General features: G+C 45.1%; 1 protein-coding gene across 1 annotated transcript in view; it reads right to left on the bottom strand.

The window, feature by feature from the left end:
- Positions 1-284: 284 nt before the first annotated feature.
- Positions 285-19378, bottom strand: part of mms22l (MMS22-like, DNA repair protein) — a 297601-nt gene continuing 278507 nt past the window's right edge. Inside the window, exon 25 of the mRNA XM_063033047.1 lies at positions 285-380. Within this exon, the coding sequence (XP_062889117.1) occupies positions 353-380 (28 nt within the window). The 3' untranslated portion in view covers positions 285-352. The remainder of the gene's footprint in view (positions 381-19378) is intronic.

Here is a 19378-nt window from a genome sequence, read left to right as displayed (position 1 = left end):
TATGCCCCAGATTGCACCATCCGTTGTTAACCAGATCAGTAAGCACCCAATTCCTTTACGCTTACCGCTCTCAGTGCGTTGGCGGTCAGCCGGAACGGTATTACCCACCGAACTCCTCTTCTCCAAAAGTCTCTGTTGTCTCGACCCAGTCTTCTTTCCTCGGCTTTGTGATCCCCCTCTGTGTGTTTTCCTCCGGATTTCAGCAGGGGTGTCCACCGCTCTGTTCGCTAAGCTGACCGGAATTTGCTGGTCCGTGGAATACACAATGCAACCTTGCTTCTGTCCCGCATGTCGGGATGTAACCATTTCCAGCGCTAAAGAAAACCCAAATAAAACTCTCTCTACCAGCATGTTAGAGAGGGTGCAGCTTCGATGTGATACTGTGAGAAAAAAAATACAAAAAAATAACGTAAATTAAAAAATAAAAGTAAGAATAGATTGGAACGGCTGTACCAGGCTGCATGCACGACCGGCGCATGCGCAAAATAACACATAAAAACTAAAATAACAGTAACATATAGTAAAAGCAGGAATGATATGATGAATAAATACATAGCCTATATAAAGTAGAAATAATTTTCCACAATAATTGCCTGCACTGCTCTCCGTAGCGAAAATCTCACACAAACGCTGTTGGCAAAAACACGGCGCAAGCGCTCTCCAGTAACCTTTAAGCTATGAAGCTGCCAAATCATACCAAATAACACGTAAAAATACACAGCCGATATAAACTAGAAATAATGTATGTACAGTGTAGTATCACGGGAATCGGGAAGACAGCGTCGAGCACACTGATGATGGTGTGTTAGGCTGAGTCGTTGGAGGTCGGGCTGGTGCAGTGGCCCCCACCCTCTGGACAGCGAACCGATACCGATTCGCGAAGCATGCAGGGGTACAGTAGTAGCCGGGATGCATCCAGCACATCTTTAAGAAAAAAGCCGAAATAAACAAGCTAATTAATTAGGTGCCGCCCGGCACGTAAATGTCAGCCCAGATCAGAGGTGACGGAATCGGCAATCGTCACTGGTCTGGGCCGACAATTACGTGCTGAGCGGCACCTAATTAATTAGCTTGTTTATTTCCAAACAACAGGAATTCTGCAGATGCTGGAAATTCAAGCAACGTACATCAAAGTTGCTGGTGAACGCAGCAGGCCAAGCAGCATCTATAGGAAGAGGCGCAGTCGACGTTTCAGGCCGAGACCCTTCGTCAGGACTAACTGAAGGAAGAGTGAGTAAGGGATTTGAAAGCTGGAGGGGGAGGGGGAGATGCAAAATGATAGGAGAAGACAGGAGGGGGAGGGATAGAGCCGAGAGCTGGACAGGTGATAGGCAAAAGGGGATACGAGAGGATCATCTCCCTCCTGGCACTTATCCGTGTAAGCGGAACAAGTGCTACACATGCCCTTACACTTCCTCCCTTACCACCATTCAGGGCCCCAAACAGTCCTTCCAGGTGAGGCATCACTTCACCTGTGAGTCGACTGGGGTGATATACTGCGTCCGGTGCTCCCGATGTGGCCTTTTATATATTGGTGAGACCCGACGCAGACTGGGAGACCGCTTTGCTGAACATCTACGCTCTGTCCGCCAGAGAAAGCAGGATCTCCCAGTGGCCACACATTTTAATTCCACATCCCATTCCCATTCTGACATGTCTATCCACGGCCTCCTCTACTGTAAAGATGAAGCCACACTCAGGTTGGAGGAACAACACCTTATATTCCGTCTGGGTAGCCTCCAACCTGATGGCATGAACATTGACTTCTCTAACTTCCGCTAGGCCCCACCTCCCCCTCGTACCCCAGCTGTTACTCATTTTTATGCACACATTCTTTCTCTCACTCTCCTTTTTCTCCCTCTGTCCCTCTGAATATACCTCTTGCCCATCCTCTGGGTCACCCCCCCCCGTCTTTCTCCCGAGGCCTCCTGTCCCATGATCCTCTCGTATCCCCTTTTGCCTATCACCTGTCCAGCTCTCGGCTCTATCCCTCCCCCTCCTGTCTTCTCCTATCATTTTGCATCTCCCCCTCCCCCTCCAGCTTTCAAATCCCTTACTCACTCTTCCTTCAGTTAGTCCTGACGAAGGGTCTCGGCCTGAAACGTCGACTGCGCCTCTTCCTATAGATGCTGCTTGGCCTGCTGCGTTCACCAGCAACTTTGATGTACGTAGCTTGTTTATTTCGGCTTTTTTCTTAAAGATGTGTTGGGTGCCTCCCGCTGTTGGGTACCACTGCATTCTCCACGGATTGGTACCGGTCTGCGGCCCGGGGGTTGGGGTGGTGGGACACTGGGGTGACGTCTCATCGTCTGTTTCCATGAGGGCAGGTAGCTCATCTTCTCCTATGACTGCCCGCCTCGATGTCGAAGGTCGAGGTTCGTCGTCTGCTGTGGCTGATGTGGAAGGCTTGCTTAACTGCTTAGCCTCGCACATTTTTAGATCGTAGAGTTCTTTGTAAGCACTCAAACCATACTGCAAATATGCCCTAAACCGACGTACCCTTTCAAAATTGAAGTCGTACTTTATCATTGCAGTGAAAATCTCACGTAGTTGCCTTGCGTTCAGTTCCTGGACGACTTCACTTTCGCTACTGCATTCGGTTTTGATTGTTATCCTTTCCTCATCCAATTGTATCAGCTCTTCATCTATCAGTTCTTGGTCATGAGATGCCAAAACCTCTTCAACATCATCTTCGACAACTTCCACAAGCCAAACTCACTTTGTCCTTACTTCGTTCACCACGATCGAAACGCTTAATTATGTCTAATTTTACACTGAGTGTAACACCCTTACGAGCTCTTTCAGGCTTTTCCGATACTTTAGAACTCATCTTGCAAACGGCTGCTCACAGGCACGTGTTTAAGCAATGCTGGCAAGAATGCCGTTCTCGGGGAGAGCGTCTGCTCGGGGCGTGCGTTGTCTTTTTTTCCTACACGCTGCTTTTTTTCATCACAGTGAAAACACCTTCTGTTAGCGAAAACAGGGAACTAATGTAGGTCTTTCGTAATAGCAAGATTTCATAAAGTGAATGTTCGAAAAGCGGGGGACACCTGTAATTCCTTTTTACTCCACATACTGATACATCCGACATTAGCTTCTCAAATTTCAGGGTGAATTCAATCATATTATGATCACTTTCCCATAAGGGTTCCCTTACCCTAAGCTGTCTATTCAATTCTGATTCATTGCACAACACTAAATCTAGAATTGCTGATCCCCTAGTAAAGTAGCTACATTTCACGGCACCAGCTACAATATCAGGGTTCAAGAAGAAGTTTGTACTTTTCCCTGTAATTGAATGAGTTTCTGGGTGCTCCAGTTTCCTCCCACATTCCAAAGGCATACGAGTCGGTGACCTGTGGCAATACTATTCTGTCTCTGCAACACAATCCTCACTGATTTGATTTGATGCAAAAGTGCATTTCATGGTATGTTTTGGTGTAGATGTAACAAATAAAGCTAATCTTTAATCTTTAGAATTCCTGACCATCTTGACAGCTGATTGTGCTGTCACTGGTGCAATTAAACATGGGGATGACGTCGAGGTTCGTGGTTGAAGATGCTTAGATTATCTCGTTTGGGCTGGAGGTGGCCTTGCAGAGATTTGAAATCAGCTGATTTTTAAATCAAGCCACAGTGTAATCAGGAACATTCCCCATCCCAACGTTGCACACCATATACACAAGACTGGTACGGTGGTGTAGTAGTTAGCACAGCACTTTACAGTACAGGGGGCTTGGGTTCAATTCCCTCTGCTGCCTGTAAGGAGTTTTGTACATTCTCCACGTGGCTGTGTGGTTTCCTCCGGATGCTCCAGTTTCCTCCCACAGTCCAGAGATGTACCAGTTGGTAGATTAATTGGTCATTGTAAATTGTCCCGTGATTAGGGTAATTACTTACATTGGGTAATCGCTTGCTGGCATCGCTGAAAGGTAGAAGGGCCTATTCCACACTATATCTGGATAAAGAATTTTTAAAAAACAAGGAATTCTGCAGATGCTGGAAATCTCAAGGAACACATACAAGATACTGGAAGAATGCAATAGATTAGTCAGTGTCCAAGGAAATGAATAAATATTCGACATTTCATGTCGAGACCCTTCATCAGGACTGGAAGTAAAGGGGGCAGAAGCCAGAATAACATGGTGACAGATGGGAAGGCGTACAAGCTGCCACATTTGAGGGGAAGGTGGTGGGTGAGGGAAGGGAAATGAAGTAAGAGAGGTGATAGGTGGAAAAGATAAAGGCTGGAGAAGTAGGAATGTGATTGGAGAGCAGGGTGGACCATTGTGAGAAAGGGAAGGAAAAGGGGAACCAGGAGCAAGTGAGAAGCAGAGAACTGGTGGGAGGAAACCAGATCGGGGAATAGAATAAGGCAGGGAGGAGAAACTACTGGAAGTTTTACAATATATATTAATGACTTGGATGAGGGAATTAAATGCAGCATCTCCAAGTTTGCGGATGACACGAAGCTGGGCGGCAGTGTTAGCTGTGAGGAGGATGCTAAGAGGATGCAGGGTGACTTGGATAGGTTGGGTGAGTGGGCAAATTCATGGCAGATGTAATTTAATGTGGATAAATGTGAAGTTATCCACTTTGGCGGCAAAAATAGGAAAACAGATTATTATCTGAATGGTGGCTGATTAGGAAAAGGGGAGGTGCAACGAGACCTGGGTGTCATTATACACCAGTCATTGAAAGTGGGCATGCAGGTACAGCAGGCGGTGAAAAAGGCGAATGGTACGCTGGCATTTATAGCGAGAGGATTCGAGTACAGGAGCAGGGAGGTACTACTGCAGTTGTACAAGGCCTTGGTGAGACCACACCTGGAGTATTGTGTGCAGTTTTGGTCCCCTAATCTGAGGAAAGACATCCTTGCCATAGAGGGAGTACAAAGAAGGTTCACCAGATTGATTCCTGGGATGGCAGGACTTTCATATGAAGAAAGACTGGATGAACTGGGCTTGTACTCGTTGGAATTTAGAAGATTGAGGGGGGATCTGATTGAAACGTATAAAATCCTAAAGGGATTGGACAGGCTAGATGCAGGAAGATTGTTCCTGATGTTGGGGAAGTCCAGAACAAGGGGTCACAGTTTGAGGATAAAGGGGAAGCCTTTTAGGACCGAGATTAGGAAAAACTTCTTCACACAGAGAGTGGTGAATCTGTGGAATTCTCTGCCACAGGAAACTGTTGAGGCCAGTTCATTGGCTATATTTAAGAGGGAGTTAGTTCATATGGCCCTTGTGGCTACGGGGATCAGGGGGTCTGGAGGGAAGGCTGGTGCAGGGTTCCGAGTTGGATGATCAGCCATGATCATAATAAATGGCGGTGCAGGCTCGAAGGGCCGAATGGCCTACTCCTGCACCTATTTTCTATGTTTCTAAGTTAGAGAACTGATGTTCAATTTATCTGCTTTCCTTTGTGCATATTAATTGTGCCTTTCTCACTGGTTACGTCACTTGAGCAAACCAAAAAGAAAAGATGGTACAAACTCTAAAACAAATTTAACTAAATGTGTGTAGTAACTAGAAGCAATTTAGCTATTAACCAGGAATAAATTCTATTATTGATATTTCTGTTTGCTCATTATTGTCAGATGTACCATGATAGATGAGAAGCTTATCTTGTATACTGTTTATACAGATCGGACTAGAGGTCATAGGTTAAAGGTGAAAGGTGAAGTATTTAAGAGAAACTATTTCACTCGGGGGGGCGGAGAGGGTGGAATGACCTGCCAGCAGAAGGGAGGGATGCGGGGTCAATTTCAACATTTTTTTTGAGGGTCATTAAGAGTCATAGAGGTAATGAGATAAGACTAATGACCATCTCATTACACCTACGACTCTTTTCTTTCTTCATTAATCTTTTTATTGATTTAAAAGGAGCATAAATACACTCAAGAGGAGAATTATCTCAAAAATATATATCAGTAACAATATAAATCGAGATTAAGATAGACATTGTCAAAATCATAAACATTGTTAAACTAGTGTAAAATATATAATAAACAAAAATGAAAATAGCAATTCTCCTCTTATCAGTTTATGAAGAGAAAAGAAAAAAACATTGAACTTTAAATGAAGAGAAAAAGAAAACCCACAGCACTATAAAAAAAACAGAAAAAACAAACAGAAAAAGGGACTGGACGGTCCATTTTGAGGATACAATCAAAAAGAAATAAAAAAAGATTTTCTGATCAAATCTAAAACTCCTAAAAAAAAATTGAAAGAATAATCAATCAAATTAAATGAAAATATTGGATAAAAGGTCGCCAGATTTGCTCAAATTTAAAAGATGTATCAAATATCCGACTTCTTATTTTCTCTAAACTTAAACAGGACGTAATGGAGGAAAGCCAATAAAAGAGTGTAAGTGGATTAGAATCCGTCCACTTCAATAAAACGGCTCTCCTAAGCAGTAAGGTTGAAAAAGCGATCATACATTGAGCGGAAACAGAATTTCAACATTTAAGAGAAGTTTGGATATGTAAATGGATACTGGGGATATGGAGGGCTATGGTCATAGTACAGGTCATTGAGACTAGGAAGAGTAATGGTTTAGCATGGACTAGATGGGCCAAAGGGTCTGTTTCTGCACTGCAGTGTCCTATAACTGTATGACTCTAGTACATTTGCTTGAGTGACACAACACAATGGGTTATTTTAAATAGCTTATTATTTCTGTTTGTCATTTGAACATTGATCACAATTAAGCTTCAAAAGACGATGCCTCAAGAAGCCAGCATTCATCACTATGGACCCCCATCGCCCAGGACGGGCCCCTGTACTGTCGCCCAGGACGGGCCCCCTGCCGTCGTCATGCCCCCCACCGTCGCCCAGGACAACCCCCTGCCGTCGCCCAGGACGGGCCCCCTGCGCCGTCGCACAGGACGGGCCCCCTGCGCCGTCGCACAGGACGGGCCCCCTGCGCCTTCGCACAGGACGGGCCCCCTGCGCCGTCGTCATTCCCCCCCACCGTCGTCATTCCCCCCGCCGTCGCCCAGGACGGGCCCCTGTACTGTCGCCCAGGACGGGCCCCCTGCCGTCGCCCAGGACGGGCCCCCTGCCGTCGCCATTCCCCCCACCGTCGCCCAGGACAGGGCCCCCACCGTCGTCATTCCCCCTACCGTCGCCCAGGACGTGCCTCCTGCCGTCGCCCAGGACGGGCCCCCTGCCGTCGCCCAGGACGGGCCCCCTGCCGTCACCCAGGACAACCCCCTACCATCGCCCAGGACGTGCCTCCTACCGTCGCCCAGGACAACCCCGCTACCGTCACCCAGGACTGGCCCCCTACCGTCATCATGCCCCCCACCGTCACCCAGGACAGGCCCCCTACCATCACCCAGGACTGGCCCCCTACCGTCACCCAGGACTGGCCCCCTTCTCATTGGAGGGACAGGAGCCGGAAGACATACACTCAATGATTCAGGAACAGCTTCTTCCCCTCTGTCATCAGATTTCTGAATGGACAATGAACCCATGTACACTACTTCACTAGTTTTTTCATCTATTTTTGCACTAATTTAATTTTTCATATATATATTTCTTACTGCAATTTATAGTTTTTTATTACTATGTATTGCAATGGGCTGCTGCTACAAAACAACAAATTTCATGACATTAAACCTGATTCTGATTCTGGCTCAAACTATGCAAGAGCCCAAGAGAACGCAATGCAGCCTACTATGACTCATAGAATATCGCTCAGTCCAGAACCACCAGCCCTTGGCTCTAAGATCAAACTAACCTTGCCTCCCACTTCCGGGCTGCCCTCAGCACACTCGGGATGCAACCAACACATTTCACTGTATATTTTGATGTTACAATGTGCAGTACTGTGCAAAAGTCTTAGGCACATATATATAGCTAGGATGCCGAAGACATCTGCACAGTGCTATAGTAATTTTATGTATTGCACTGTACTGCTACTGCAAAAAAACAAACTTCACAACATATGTGAGTGATGATAAACTTGATTCTGGGTCTCTGTTGTGGTCAGGAATCGGAAGGAGGCAGGGAGAGGGGAATCATGGTTGGGAGAGGGGAGGGAGCAGGCACACCTTCTCTGCCCCCTGTCCTACACCCCTCCTGTGGTGCTCCATCATCACCATTCCAAACATCCTTTGTTCCCACCAGATTTACAAACTCACTCTCCACCTCTCGTTGACAAATAGAGCACTGTGCAAAGGTCTAAGGCACCCTAGCTGTATATATATGTGCCCAAGACTTTTGCACTCTACTGTACATGTGACAAATTAAGCTATTTTTAATTGTTATCTTGTTCACTTGCTCTCTTGAATGTGCTGTGTATGGCATGTGCTGTTTTGTGCTGTGCTGTGTATGTATTGCACCTTGGCCCTGGAGAAACATCGTTTCGTTCAGTGATAATTAAACTTAACTTATCGTTGCCTTTAGTCTTTACTCAGACGTTGACAATTTGAAAAAGCCTTGGTTCAACCGTCATGAGAGTCACAGAACGGATACTGTGTGTAACAAAGCAATCTTCTCATTACAAATTACACTGATTTAACAAAACTGACAGTGAAATGCATTGTCAAAAAAACCTCTGCTGCTTCATATTTGGTGCTGTTTTGCAGACTGCTGGTGTTGATCCTTCACCTTGGGAAATGTGTGGTGAACAGATTCCACAGCAATTACAGGGATAGATAGATAGAGTGGATAGCCAGAGTGAACTGAAAGCCAAGCCTCACCATTCTCCGCCGACATCGAATGTCCTCATGGGCTAAATTCACAAAGTGATACTATAGACATCTGCTCAGCTGTCTCCGTTTCATCACAAGTGCTCAAATTACCAAGACATCCGAATAAATCACACTCTATTAGTTAAAGCTTTTAGAGGTAGCCAGTGCTCAGGAGACACATAAAACTCTATCCCAGGTGACTGTGCTCTACAAGCATTAACAGAACAAGTTCATATGTCATATTCACCTTGAAAAAGGATCTTACTGTTCTGTGCCCATAAGTGGTCTATAGAGGTTTTTAGCTCCTGTATTTAGGGAAGTAATGAAAGCTGATTAAGTGAACTGATAATTTGCTCCTACATTCCTAACTACAGACAGAACATACTGATTGTGGTAACTGGTAACAATTAACAACTGAGTGTGCATTTGGATCTTTCTATTCTGATAAATATATTGACTCAATTTATATACAGTATCTGCCCATCTCTTCTCTTTTCTACTCCAGCCTCTTACCTCTTCTCCTCACCTGCCTATCACCTCCCCCTGGCACCCCTCCTCCTTCCCATTCTCCTATGGTCTCCACTCTCCTCTCCTCTCAGATTCCTTCTTCTCCATCCCTTGACCTTTCCTACCCACACAGCTTCACCTATTACTTTTAACTATCCTCCTTCCCCTCTCCACACCTTTTTATTCTGGCATCTTCCCGCTTCCTTTCCAGACCTGAAGAAGGGTCTCGTGCTGAAACAGCATTTCCATAGGTTCTGTGTGACCTGCTGAGTTCCTCCAGCAGTTTGTGTGTACCAGTACCTAGTTACGACATTTCAAAATGAAATGAGAAATTGATTGTTCGTTCAACATGTAAAATGTTTAATTTTATGTTGGATATTGACTCATATGAGAGAATGAAGAGCTGATAGGAGCTACAGGGAGGTAGTCACCCCTACGTTTCAGGAGGCAGGTACCGGGGTGACTGTCAGGAGAGGGAAAAGTATTGGGCAGTCAGTGCAGAGCAATCCTGTGGCTATTCCCCTCAATAACAAGTATACCACTTTGGCTACTGTTGGTGGGGGGATGTTAGAGCATATTCTCGAGTTAGGATATATAGCAAATATTAACTTCCAACAACCAATCTTCAGACCTGAACATGGATTGTAGATTAAAAGTAAAATGCAGTTTTGGACAATTGTTTCCTGGAGCTGTGGTCATAAGTTAATTGGAAATCAGCCAATGCTGATTAACATTCATTTTGAGTGTGGGTGTAAAGATGGAGGTGTGAAAATTATATGCAATTCAAAGGAAGCATTGTAGATACATGTAACTTTAGAATTGTCCTTTGATCTTTAGCATATCAAATGCCATGTAATATTGGGCCAGAAGGCCTCTTCCTCAGAAAGGGTTTCAATATGATGTCTGCTGTTTGCTTTTGCTGAATAAAACACTTCTATATACACTAGCTTCAGTGTCTCTCTGGTGACTTTATTCACATACTAACGAGGCGTACCTATCAAGGGAAAGCACAGTGACTGGGTCTCTGGTGCAGTGGCTCAGAAGGGAATGAGGGAGAAAAGGATGGCGGTAGTGATAGGAGATTCCATAGTTAGAGGAGTAGACGCGAGATTCTGTGGACAGGGGTGGTATGTTGCCTGCCAGGTGCCAGGATCAGGGCTGTTTTGGATTGGGTCCACAGCATTCTAAAGGGGGAGGAGAGCAGCTAGAAGCCTTGGTACACATTGGCACAAATGACATAGGTAGAAAAGGTGAGGAAATCCAAAGGAGAGATTTTGCTTTAAGGGAACTAAAGTAGAAAGCTGAAAATCAGGACCTCCTCTGGATTTCTGCCTGTGCCATGTGCCAGTGAGGATCAGAATGCCTGCTGCGTTCACCAGCAACTTTGATGTGTGTTGCGAGGATCAGAATAGGATGATTTAGCAGGTGAATGTGTGGCTGAGCAACTAGTGTAGCAAGCAGGGCTTCAAATTTCTGGATCATTGGGATGTCTTCTGGTTCTGGGGGGGTATTACCTACACAAGAATGATGGGTTATACCTGAACCCGAGGGGGATCAAAATCCTTGTGGGCAGTTAGGGAGGGTTTAAACAAATTTGGCAGGGAAATGACTCACAGTGTGATAGAGCTGAGGATGGGGCAGTTGATTTACAAACAGAGGCAGTGTGCAGTGAGGACAGGCAGATGATAGGGCAGCAAAGATACTGAGGAGCAGATTGGGAGGCAGATTTTGGAAAGGTGCAAAAATAACAGGGTTGTTATCATGGGTAACTTTAACTTCCCTAATATTGATCGGCACCTGATCAGTTCCAAGGGTTTAGATGGGGCAGAGTTTGTTAAGTGTGTCCAGGACAGATTCCTGTCACAGTATGTGGACAGGCCGACTAGGGGGAATGCCATACTAGATCTAGTACTAGGTAATGAACCGAGTCAGGTCACAGATCTCTCAGTGGGTGAGCATCTGGGGGGCAGTGACCACCACTCCCTGGCCTTTAGCATTATCATGGAAAAGGACAGAATCAGAGAGGACAGGAAAATTTTTAATTGGGGAAGGGCAAATTATGAGGCTATAAGGCTAGAACTTGCGGGTGTGAATTGGAATGATGTTTCTGCAGGGAAATGTACTATGGACAAGTGGTCAATGTTTAGAGATCCCTTGCAGGATGTTAGGGATAAATTCGTCCCGATGAGGAAGATAAAGAATGGTAGGGTGAAGGAACCATGGGTAACAAGTGAGGTGGAAAATCTAGTCAGGTGGAAGGAGGCAGCATACATTAGGTTTAGGAAGCAAGGATCAGATGGGTCTATTGAGGAACATAGGGAAGCAAGAAAGGAGCTTAAGAAGGGGCTGAGAAGAGCAAGAAGGGAGCATGAGAAGGCCTTGGCGAGTAGGGTAAAGAAAAACCCCAAGGCATTCTTCAATTATGTGAAGAACAAAAGGATGACAGGAGTGAAGGTAGGACCGATTAGAGATAAAGGTGGGAAGATGTGCCTGGAGGCTGTGGAAGTGAGCGAGGTCCTCAATGAATACTTCTCTTCGGTATTCACCAATGAGAGGGGACTTGATGATGGTGAGGACGATATGAATGAGGTTGATGTTCTGGAGCATGTTGATATTAAGGGAGAGGAGGTTTTGGAGTTGTTAAAATACATTAGGACGGATAAGTCCCTGGGGCCTGACGGAATATTCCCCAGGCTGCTCCAGGTCGTTAATAAAAATCACAAAAAGTAGAGGTCCCAGAACAGATCCTTGTGGGACACCACTAGTCACAATCCTCCAATCTGAATGTACTCCCTCCACCACCACCCTCTGCCTTCTGCAGGCAAGCCAATTCTGAATCCACCTGGCCAAACCTCCCTGGATCCCATGCCTTCTGACTTTCTGAATAAGCCTACCGTGTGGAACCTTGTCAAATGCCTTACTAAAATCCACATAGATCACATCCACTGCACTACCCTCATCTATATGCCTGGTCACCTCCTCAAAGAACTCTATCAGGCATGTTAGACATGATCTGCCCTTCACAAAGCCATGCTGACTGTCCCTGATCAGACCATGATTCTCTAAATGCCCAGAGATCCTATCTCTAAGAATCTTTTCCAACAGCTTTCCCCACCACAGACGTAAGGCTCACTGGTCTATAATTACCCAGACTATCCCTACTACCTTTTTTGAACAAGGGGACAACATTCGCCTCCCTCCAATCCTCCGGTACCATTCCCGTGGACAACGAGGACATAAAGATCCTAGCCAGAGGCTCAGCAATCTCTTCCCTCACCTCGTGGAGCAGCCTGGGGAATATTCTGTCAGGCCCCGGAGACTTATCCGTCCTAATGTATTTTAACAACTCCAACACCTCCTCTCCCTTAATATCAGCATGCTCCAGAACATCAACCTCACTCATATTGTCCTCACCATCATCAAGAATAAAAGTAAGCAAATAACATAACTTAGAGTAGGTTACATGGTCAGCACAGCATTGTGGGCCGAAGGGCTGGTAATGTGCTGTAGATTTTCTATGTTTCTACGTAGCATTCAGAACTGTCACTGAAGGCACATGGGAGACTCTGAAGTCAGCTGGAAGAAGGTTCTCTGGTCTGATGAAACCAAATTTGAGATTTCTGGCCATCAGACTAAACGCTATTTTTGGCATAAGCCAAACACTGCACATCATCAGAAACACACCGTCCCTACTGTGAAGCATGGTGCTCAGGGTCAGCCTAAACTGGAACAAATATACTGGTTCCTCTCCATGACCTGTTGAGTTCCTACAGCATTTTGTGTGTGTTGCTCTGCATACTCATTCCACCGAGATGCAACACAGAGCGTCATAGGAAGTCATTCCTGCCTGTGGCCATCAAACTTTACAACTCCTCCCTTGGAGGGTCAGACATCCTGAGCCAATAGGCTGGTCCTGGACTTATTTCCTGACATAATTTACATATTATTACTTATTTATGGTCATATGTTGCTATATTTATACTCTATTCTTGGTTGGTGCAACTGTAACAAAACCCAATTTCCCTCGGGATCAATAAAGTATGACTGTGACTATGACTATGACTATTTCCAGCATCTGCAGAATCTTCTCAGCCTATTTTCATTCCAGTTTTTTTAAGTTTGATGCCTTGAATTGTCCCGAGTGCAATTTGCCCAAGCTGGTTTACAAAATGACTACCTAACCTAAACACACGAGATTTTGCAGATGCTGGAAATCCAGAGCAACACACACAAAAAACTGGAGAAAGCCAGGAGGTCAGGCAACATCTGCAGACATTTCAGACCAAGGCTCTTCACCATGACTGAAGAGGAAGGGGGCAGAAGCTAGAATAAGAAGTTGGTGGGGGTGGGGAAAGAGTACAAGTTCAGAGGGGATAGGTGAGACCAGGTAAGGGGGAAGGTAGGTGGTGGTAAAGAGGGAATGAATTGAGAACCTGGGAGGTGATAGGAAAAACCAGGTGAGGGGAAGATGGGTGGATGAAGTGAAAAACTGGGAGGTGAACAAAATGGCTGGTCCTGTCTTGAAAATTTCCAGCTGTGTGTTAATCTATTGACGAAAATCATAAAATTCAAATCTTTAAAAAAATCACATAAAACAAAAGAAAGCATGATAATACGAAGCTCAACATACAAGCTGATATTTGTGTATTTATGCCCATTTTATTCCATATCTGTACTTCTAACTTTATTTTATATAGTTCGTTATTTTGTAAAATTGTTGAATATCATGTTTTTTTGTTGGAAGGTGCACCAACACACCACAGCAAAGTCCTAATATGTCACAGAGTCATAGAGCACTGAAACAGGCCTTTTGACCCATTTAGACCATGTCAGACCATTAATCTGCTTAGTTCCATTGATCTGCACCTGAACCATAGCCCTCTGTGTCCCTCCCATCCATTTACCTATCCAAACTTCACTTAAAGGCTAACCTAAGGGCCAAACCAATCCTTTTCAATAAGTACCTTGAAACTAATGTCACTGTGGTCACTGGATGCAAAGTGTGGTCCTACACAAACTTCTGTCACCTGCCCGGTCTCATTCCCTAATAGCACTCTCTCTAGTTGGGACTTCCACGTACTGATTAAGGAGACTTCCTGGACACATTTGACAAACTCTTTCACATCCAATTCTTTTACAGTATAGGAGCCCCAATCAATATGTAGAAATTTACAATCACCTTCGATCACAATCTTATGTTTCTTGCAACTGTAACGGGGTCCTGAATTACCCCTATGAACTGTGCTTTTGAAAAGAGAGGGAGGGAGAGGGAGAGGGAGAGGGAGAGGGAGAGGGAGAGGGAGAGGGAGAGGGAGAGGGAGAGGGAAGTGAAGACTGCTTTGAGATGGTGTTGTGGCTTTTTGGCAGCATGTTTACTTTCTACAAGGACACTGGCAGTTTCCAAGTTCTTACAAAGAGAGAGGGGAGGAGCTGTTTGATGGACAGCTGGTATTCAGCACGGTGAGCTAAATAGAAGGTGAGATGATAGACCTACAGACACATGGTTTTGGACACTGAATGAGCTTTGTTGTGCCCACAGAAAAGGTGGGTTTTGGAGGATCGATCAGTGGCTCTTGCAGTGTGAAAAGGGAGTGACTGGTGGGGAGTTATTTGTGTGTCAACTCTCCCGGGGTTGATAATTCCTCCAAAGAAGAATGGTCCCCTTTGTTTTGGTCACAGTCAGTGACTTCTAAAAGAATTCGGAGGACAACGGGAAGATCGACGGCGTCAGCTCACCTGAAGACTCAATTCTCTCCCTCTCTCTCTCTCCATCACTACTCAACTCAATACCACGAACTGAACTGAACTTTACTCATCATCGTGAGACTATCTATTTACCCCTAGAAGCTTGGTTTTCATATATTTCCACACTTACTTATATATAAAATCATTGCTAACCTGTTTGATTTATCTGCATTTATATTACTGTATTGCGTAGTTACTAATAAATATCATTAGTTAATAACAATACTGGACTCCAAAGTGTTTTCCATTTCTGCTGGTTCTTTAATCCGTCACGGGGTGCGTGACGCAACAGTCTGCAATCTCTCTACAAATTTGCTCCTCTAAATCCAGCAGACTGTTGGGTGGTCCAGCATATAGCCCATTAACGTGGTTATACCTTTCCTATTCCTCATTTCTACCTATAAAGCCTCACTAGACAAGATCTCCATTTGGTCCTGACCGAGCACCCTGTGACATTTTCCCTGACTAGTAATGCCACCCCTCTCCTTTAATCCCTCCTGCTCTGTCGTATTTAAAACAATAGAATTCCGGAGCATTGCCCCTCCTGAAACCAAGTCTCACAAATATCATAATTCCAGGTGTTGATCCATGCCCTGAGCTCATCTGCCTGTCCTACGATACTTCTTACATTGAAATATACGCAGCTCAGGACACTAGTTGCACCATTTTGATCAGCCTTTTGATTCCTGACTTTGTCTGAGTTCTTACCAACATCTGTCTCCACAACCTCTCCCCTCACTGTTCTGCCTCTCTGGTTCTCAACCCCCTGCAATTTTAGTTTAAACCCTTGTCTCCTGCAGCACTAGCAAAACTTTCCACTAGTCCCCCTCCAGTTCAGGTGCAAATTGTCCCTTCTGTACAGGACCCAACTTCCCTAGAAGAGAGTACAATGATCCAAATATCTGAAGACCTCTCTCCTACACATAGAAACACAGAAAATAGGTGCAGGAATAGGCCATTTGTCCTCCTCTGCTGGACTCTGAATTTCTCCCCGCAAACTACGCTGCCCGCTGTGTAAGGCTTTTAAATCTTCCGCGCTTCACTGCCCGACGTCACACGCCTACACCAACTCCTTAACCACATATTAAATTGTATAATCTTCCTATTTCTGCCCTCACTAGCATGCGGCACAGGTAGCAAACCTGAGATAATGACCCTGAAGATCTTGTCCTTCAGCTTGGCACCTAACACCTTGCACTCACTTAGTCACCACTCCTACTCATGTCATTGGTACCAACGTGGACCACGACCTCTGGATGCTCACCTTCCCATTTAAGAATGCTGTAGACTCAATTTGAAATGTCCCTGATCCTGGCACCTGGGCAGCAACAAACCATCTGGGAATCTTGTTCTGTTAACCAATGAATCCCCTGTCACTACACCTTCCCTTTGAAACAAACTCAGTGTCAGACACCTGAACACTACAGCTTTCCTCTGCTGAGTCATCCCTGCAGCACCCCCCCCCCACAGTATCCAAAACAGTATACTTTTTGAGGGGAATGGCCACACAGGTACACTGCGCTGGCTGCCTATCCCCTTTCATTCTCCTGTCAGTCACCCATTTACCTGTGTCCTGCACCTTGGGTGTAACTAGCTCCCTGTATTTCCTGACTATCACCCACTCAGCCTCCCAAACGATCCAGAGGTCATCCATTTCATGCTCCAACTCCGTAACACAGCCTGTTAATAGCTGTAGCTGGATGCACGTCTTGCAATTGTAGTCGTCAGGGTCACTGGAGGTCTTCCTGCCTCCCCACATTCCACAAGAGGAACATCCAACAATCCTATCTGGTGTTCCCACTGCTCTAAATGTGCAATAAGAAAAAAAGAATAAATAAATAATGAGAATATACACATCTACGGCCTATGTTGAGCCAAAGCCTCAACTGCCCACTCTACACACAGGCCCTCACACAATGGCTGCTCTGCTTAAAGCTAACTTCTTCCTGTTGGACCTGCCAAGTGCCTAATTATGCACAATTCAAAGTCTCGTCAGGAGCTGTGGCCTGCGAAATGTCCAGACTGCTCCTGCTCTCTTCTTTAAACTTTCTCTCCGTCTATGCGATCAAATGTTTCCTCAGAAATTGTGGTGTGCAAAATGTCAAATATCATTTAGCTTTGATATTGTCCACCATTTGCTTCCATACATTAGTGCGGAATGATCATAGCACTGCAACACTGAGTTTTGTACCCAGAGAAATTCTGTTATTCTTTAGTACCTTGCTTAAATGCTGAAACGTGCATTTAGCAATTCCAATCCTTCTTTTAATTTCATGATCAGCCCTATTGTCAGATGTTCTCATGCTCCTTAAGTAATTGAAATTCTGTGTTTGCTTAATTGTAAGGCCAGATACAACAGAATCGACGCCTTTGAACTTGGATACTGGAGGGAAGTGTTAAGAGTTCGTTGGACAGCAAGAAGATCCAACAACTCAATACCTGAAGAAATACAGCCAGACTACTCACTAGGAGGCTTGATTATGAGACAAAAGCTCAAATATTTTGGCCACATCATGAGAAGACAGGATTCCTTGGAGAAGACTCGCATGTTAGATAAAACAGAAGGTAAAAGAAGGAGAGGAGGACAGAGGCTACGATGGACAGATAATATTACTCAGACAATGCGTATGACCTTGAGGGATCTTAGGGAGGCAGTTTCCAACAAGAAGGCTTGGTGTGCAAGAGTCCACGAAGTCACGAAGAGTCGGAGTTGACTTAACGACTGAACAACAACAATTAATTGTTTCATTGCCCACTTTCAGTTTGCAATTTTGTATTTCTATCTGCTTTGTAACAACCATCCAATCGGTCTTCTTGCAGATGATGGTCAACCCCTCTCTTTGCACTTTCTTCAATGAACACACTAAGCAGTTCATTGGAGCTTCTCTTTAAACTCTGGAATGTTATCGTATTTGTTAAATAGGGGCCGTGCACAATCCTGATTTGATGGAGACAGACGCGAGAAGCACGGAGGAACATCTGGAGAAACTTCTGAGATGCCTGCTTTGCTGTCGCTGCTACTGTGCGATCGAGAATCTCCGGAGGGGAAGGCCCCAAATCCTCGGCTTTGCCTATTGCCTGTTCCCGGAGTCGGTGTCGAAGCGCTCGGCAGAGATGGCGCTCGGTGCTCAGTGTCGGAGGGCTGGTCGGAGGCTTGAAGTTTTCGGACAGACTTAAGAGTCGGCTGTGGTTGAGTGCTTCCAGGATGTTGCATCGGCAAGTTTGCGGTGCTGGAAACTCATGGCAGGGAGAGATTTTTTTTTTCTTCTTTCTACCGTTTGCGTGAGATAATGGGACTTTCGAGAGACTTTGAGACTATTTTTTTACCGTGCCCATGGCCTGTTCTTTATCAAATTATGGTATTGCTTTGCACTGTTGTAACTATACGTTACAGTTATGTGGTTTTTGTCAGTTTTTTTAGTCTTGGTTTGTCCTGTGTTTCTGTGATATCACACTGGAGGAACATTGTATCATTTCTTAATGCATGCATTACTAAATGACAATAAAAGAGGACTGCGTGTCCTCATAATCTAATCTAATGTTGCAATACCCCTCTATGACAGCAGGTCACATCATTATTGGAGATGACACCAACTACAGTCATGACATCTGTGAACTTCAGGATTTTTACAGATTTGTCTATGGAGGTACATAAAGTGAGAACATGAGGGGTGAATGAACACAGCCCTGGGGAGAGCCTGTGCTTATAGATTGGATAAGTAGGAACCCAGCCTTACATACTGCATCCTTCCTGTCATAATCCACTGACAGATACTGTCGGTACAGTTAACTGGGGTAGCTTGCAGTGGAGCAACTCTGGGACAATAGTGTTGAACGTGAAGCTAAAATCCACAAACAAGATCCTCACATACATGTTCTCAGAGTTAATTTTATTTGCACTATTTATCTTCCTTTGCACATTAGTTCTTTGTCAGTCTTTACGTATAGTTTTCATAAAGTTTATTCTGTTTCTTTTTTCTCTGTGAATGTCTGCATGAAAATGACTCTCAGGATACTTTGATAATAAATTGCACTTACTTGCTTATTGAGGTCCAGGGACCTTCTCTGGAAACTGGCCTGTCAAGTGCTTTTAGCTCTGTTTTGTTTACAATTTCCAAAGCCTGATTTATTTGGTCCAATTGTGTCTACGAATTATTTTTCAGTTATATCTGTGGAGGACTGCTGTTGTCACGTTCCAGGCCACACTGAAGCCTGGTGCAGTCACCGCAAGGGTTCGGTGTGGATGGACCGTGGTATAGGGTTCTTCTGCTACTGGTCAGGCTGGGATGGAGTCGAGGTACGTCTCTACCAAAGGAGGTGTAGGGCAGTCCTTCCCTTCACTAGCCTTCAGGTCAGCCTCAGGCAAGGTGTAGCACCACCCCCCGCCCCTCCGTTCCTGCACCACACCACCCGACCTGGGTC

This window comes from Mobula hypostoma, chromosome 2 (assembly GCF_963921235.1).
Source record: "Mobula hypostoma chromosome 2, sMobHyp1.1, whole genome shotgun sequence".
Taxonomy (NCBI): Eukaryota; Metazoa; Chordata; class Chondrichthyes; order Myliobatiformes; family Myliobatidae; genus Mobula; species Mobula hypostoma.
This window is presented reverse-complemented; position numbering and strand designations above follow the sequence as displayed.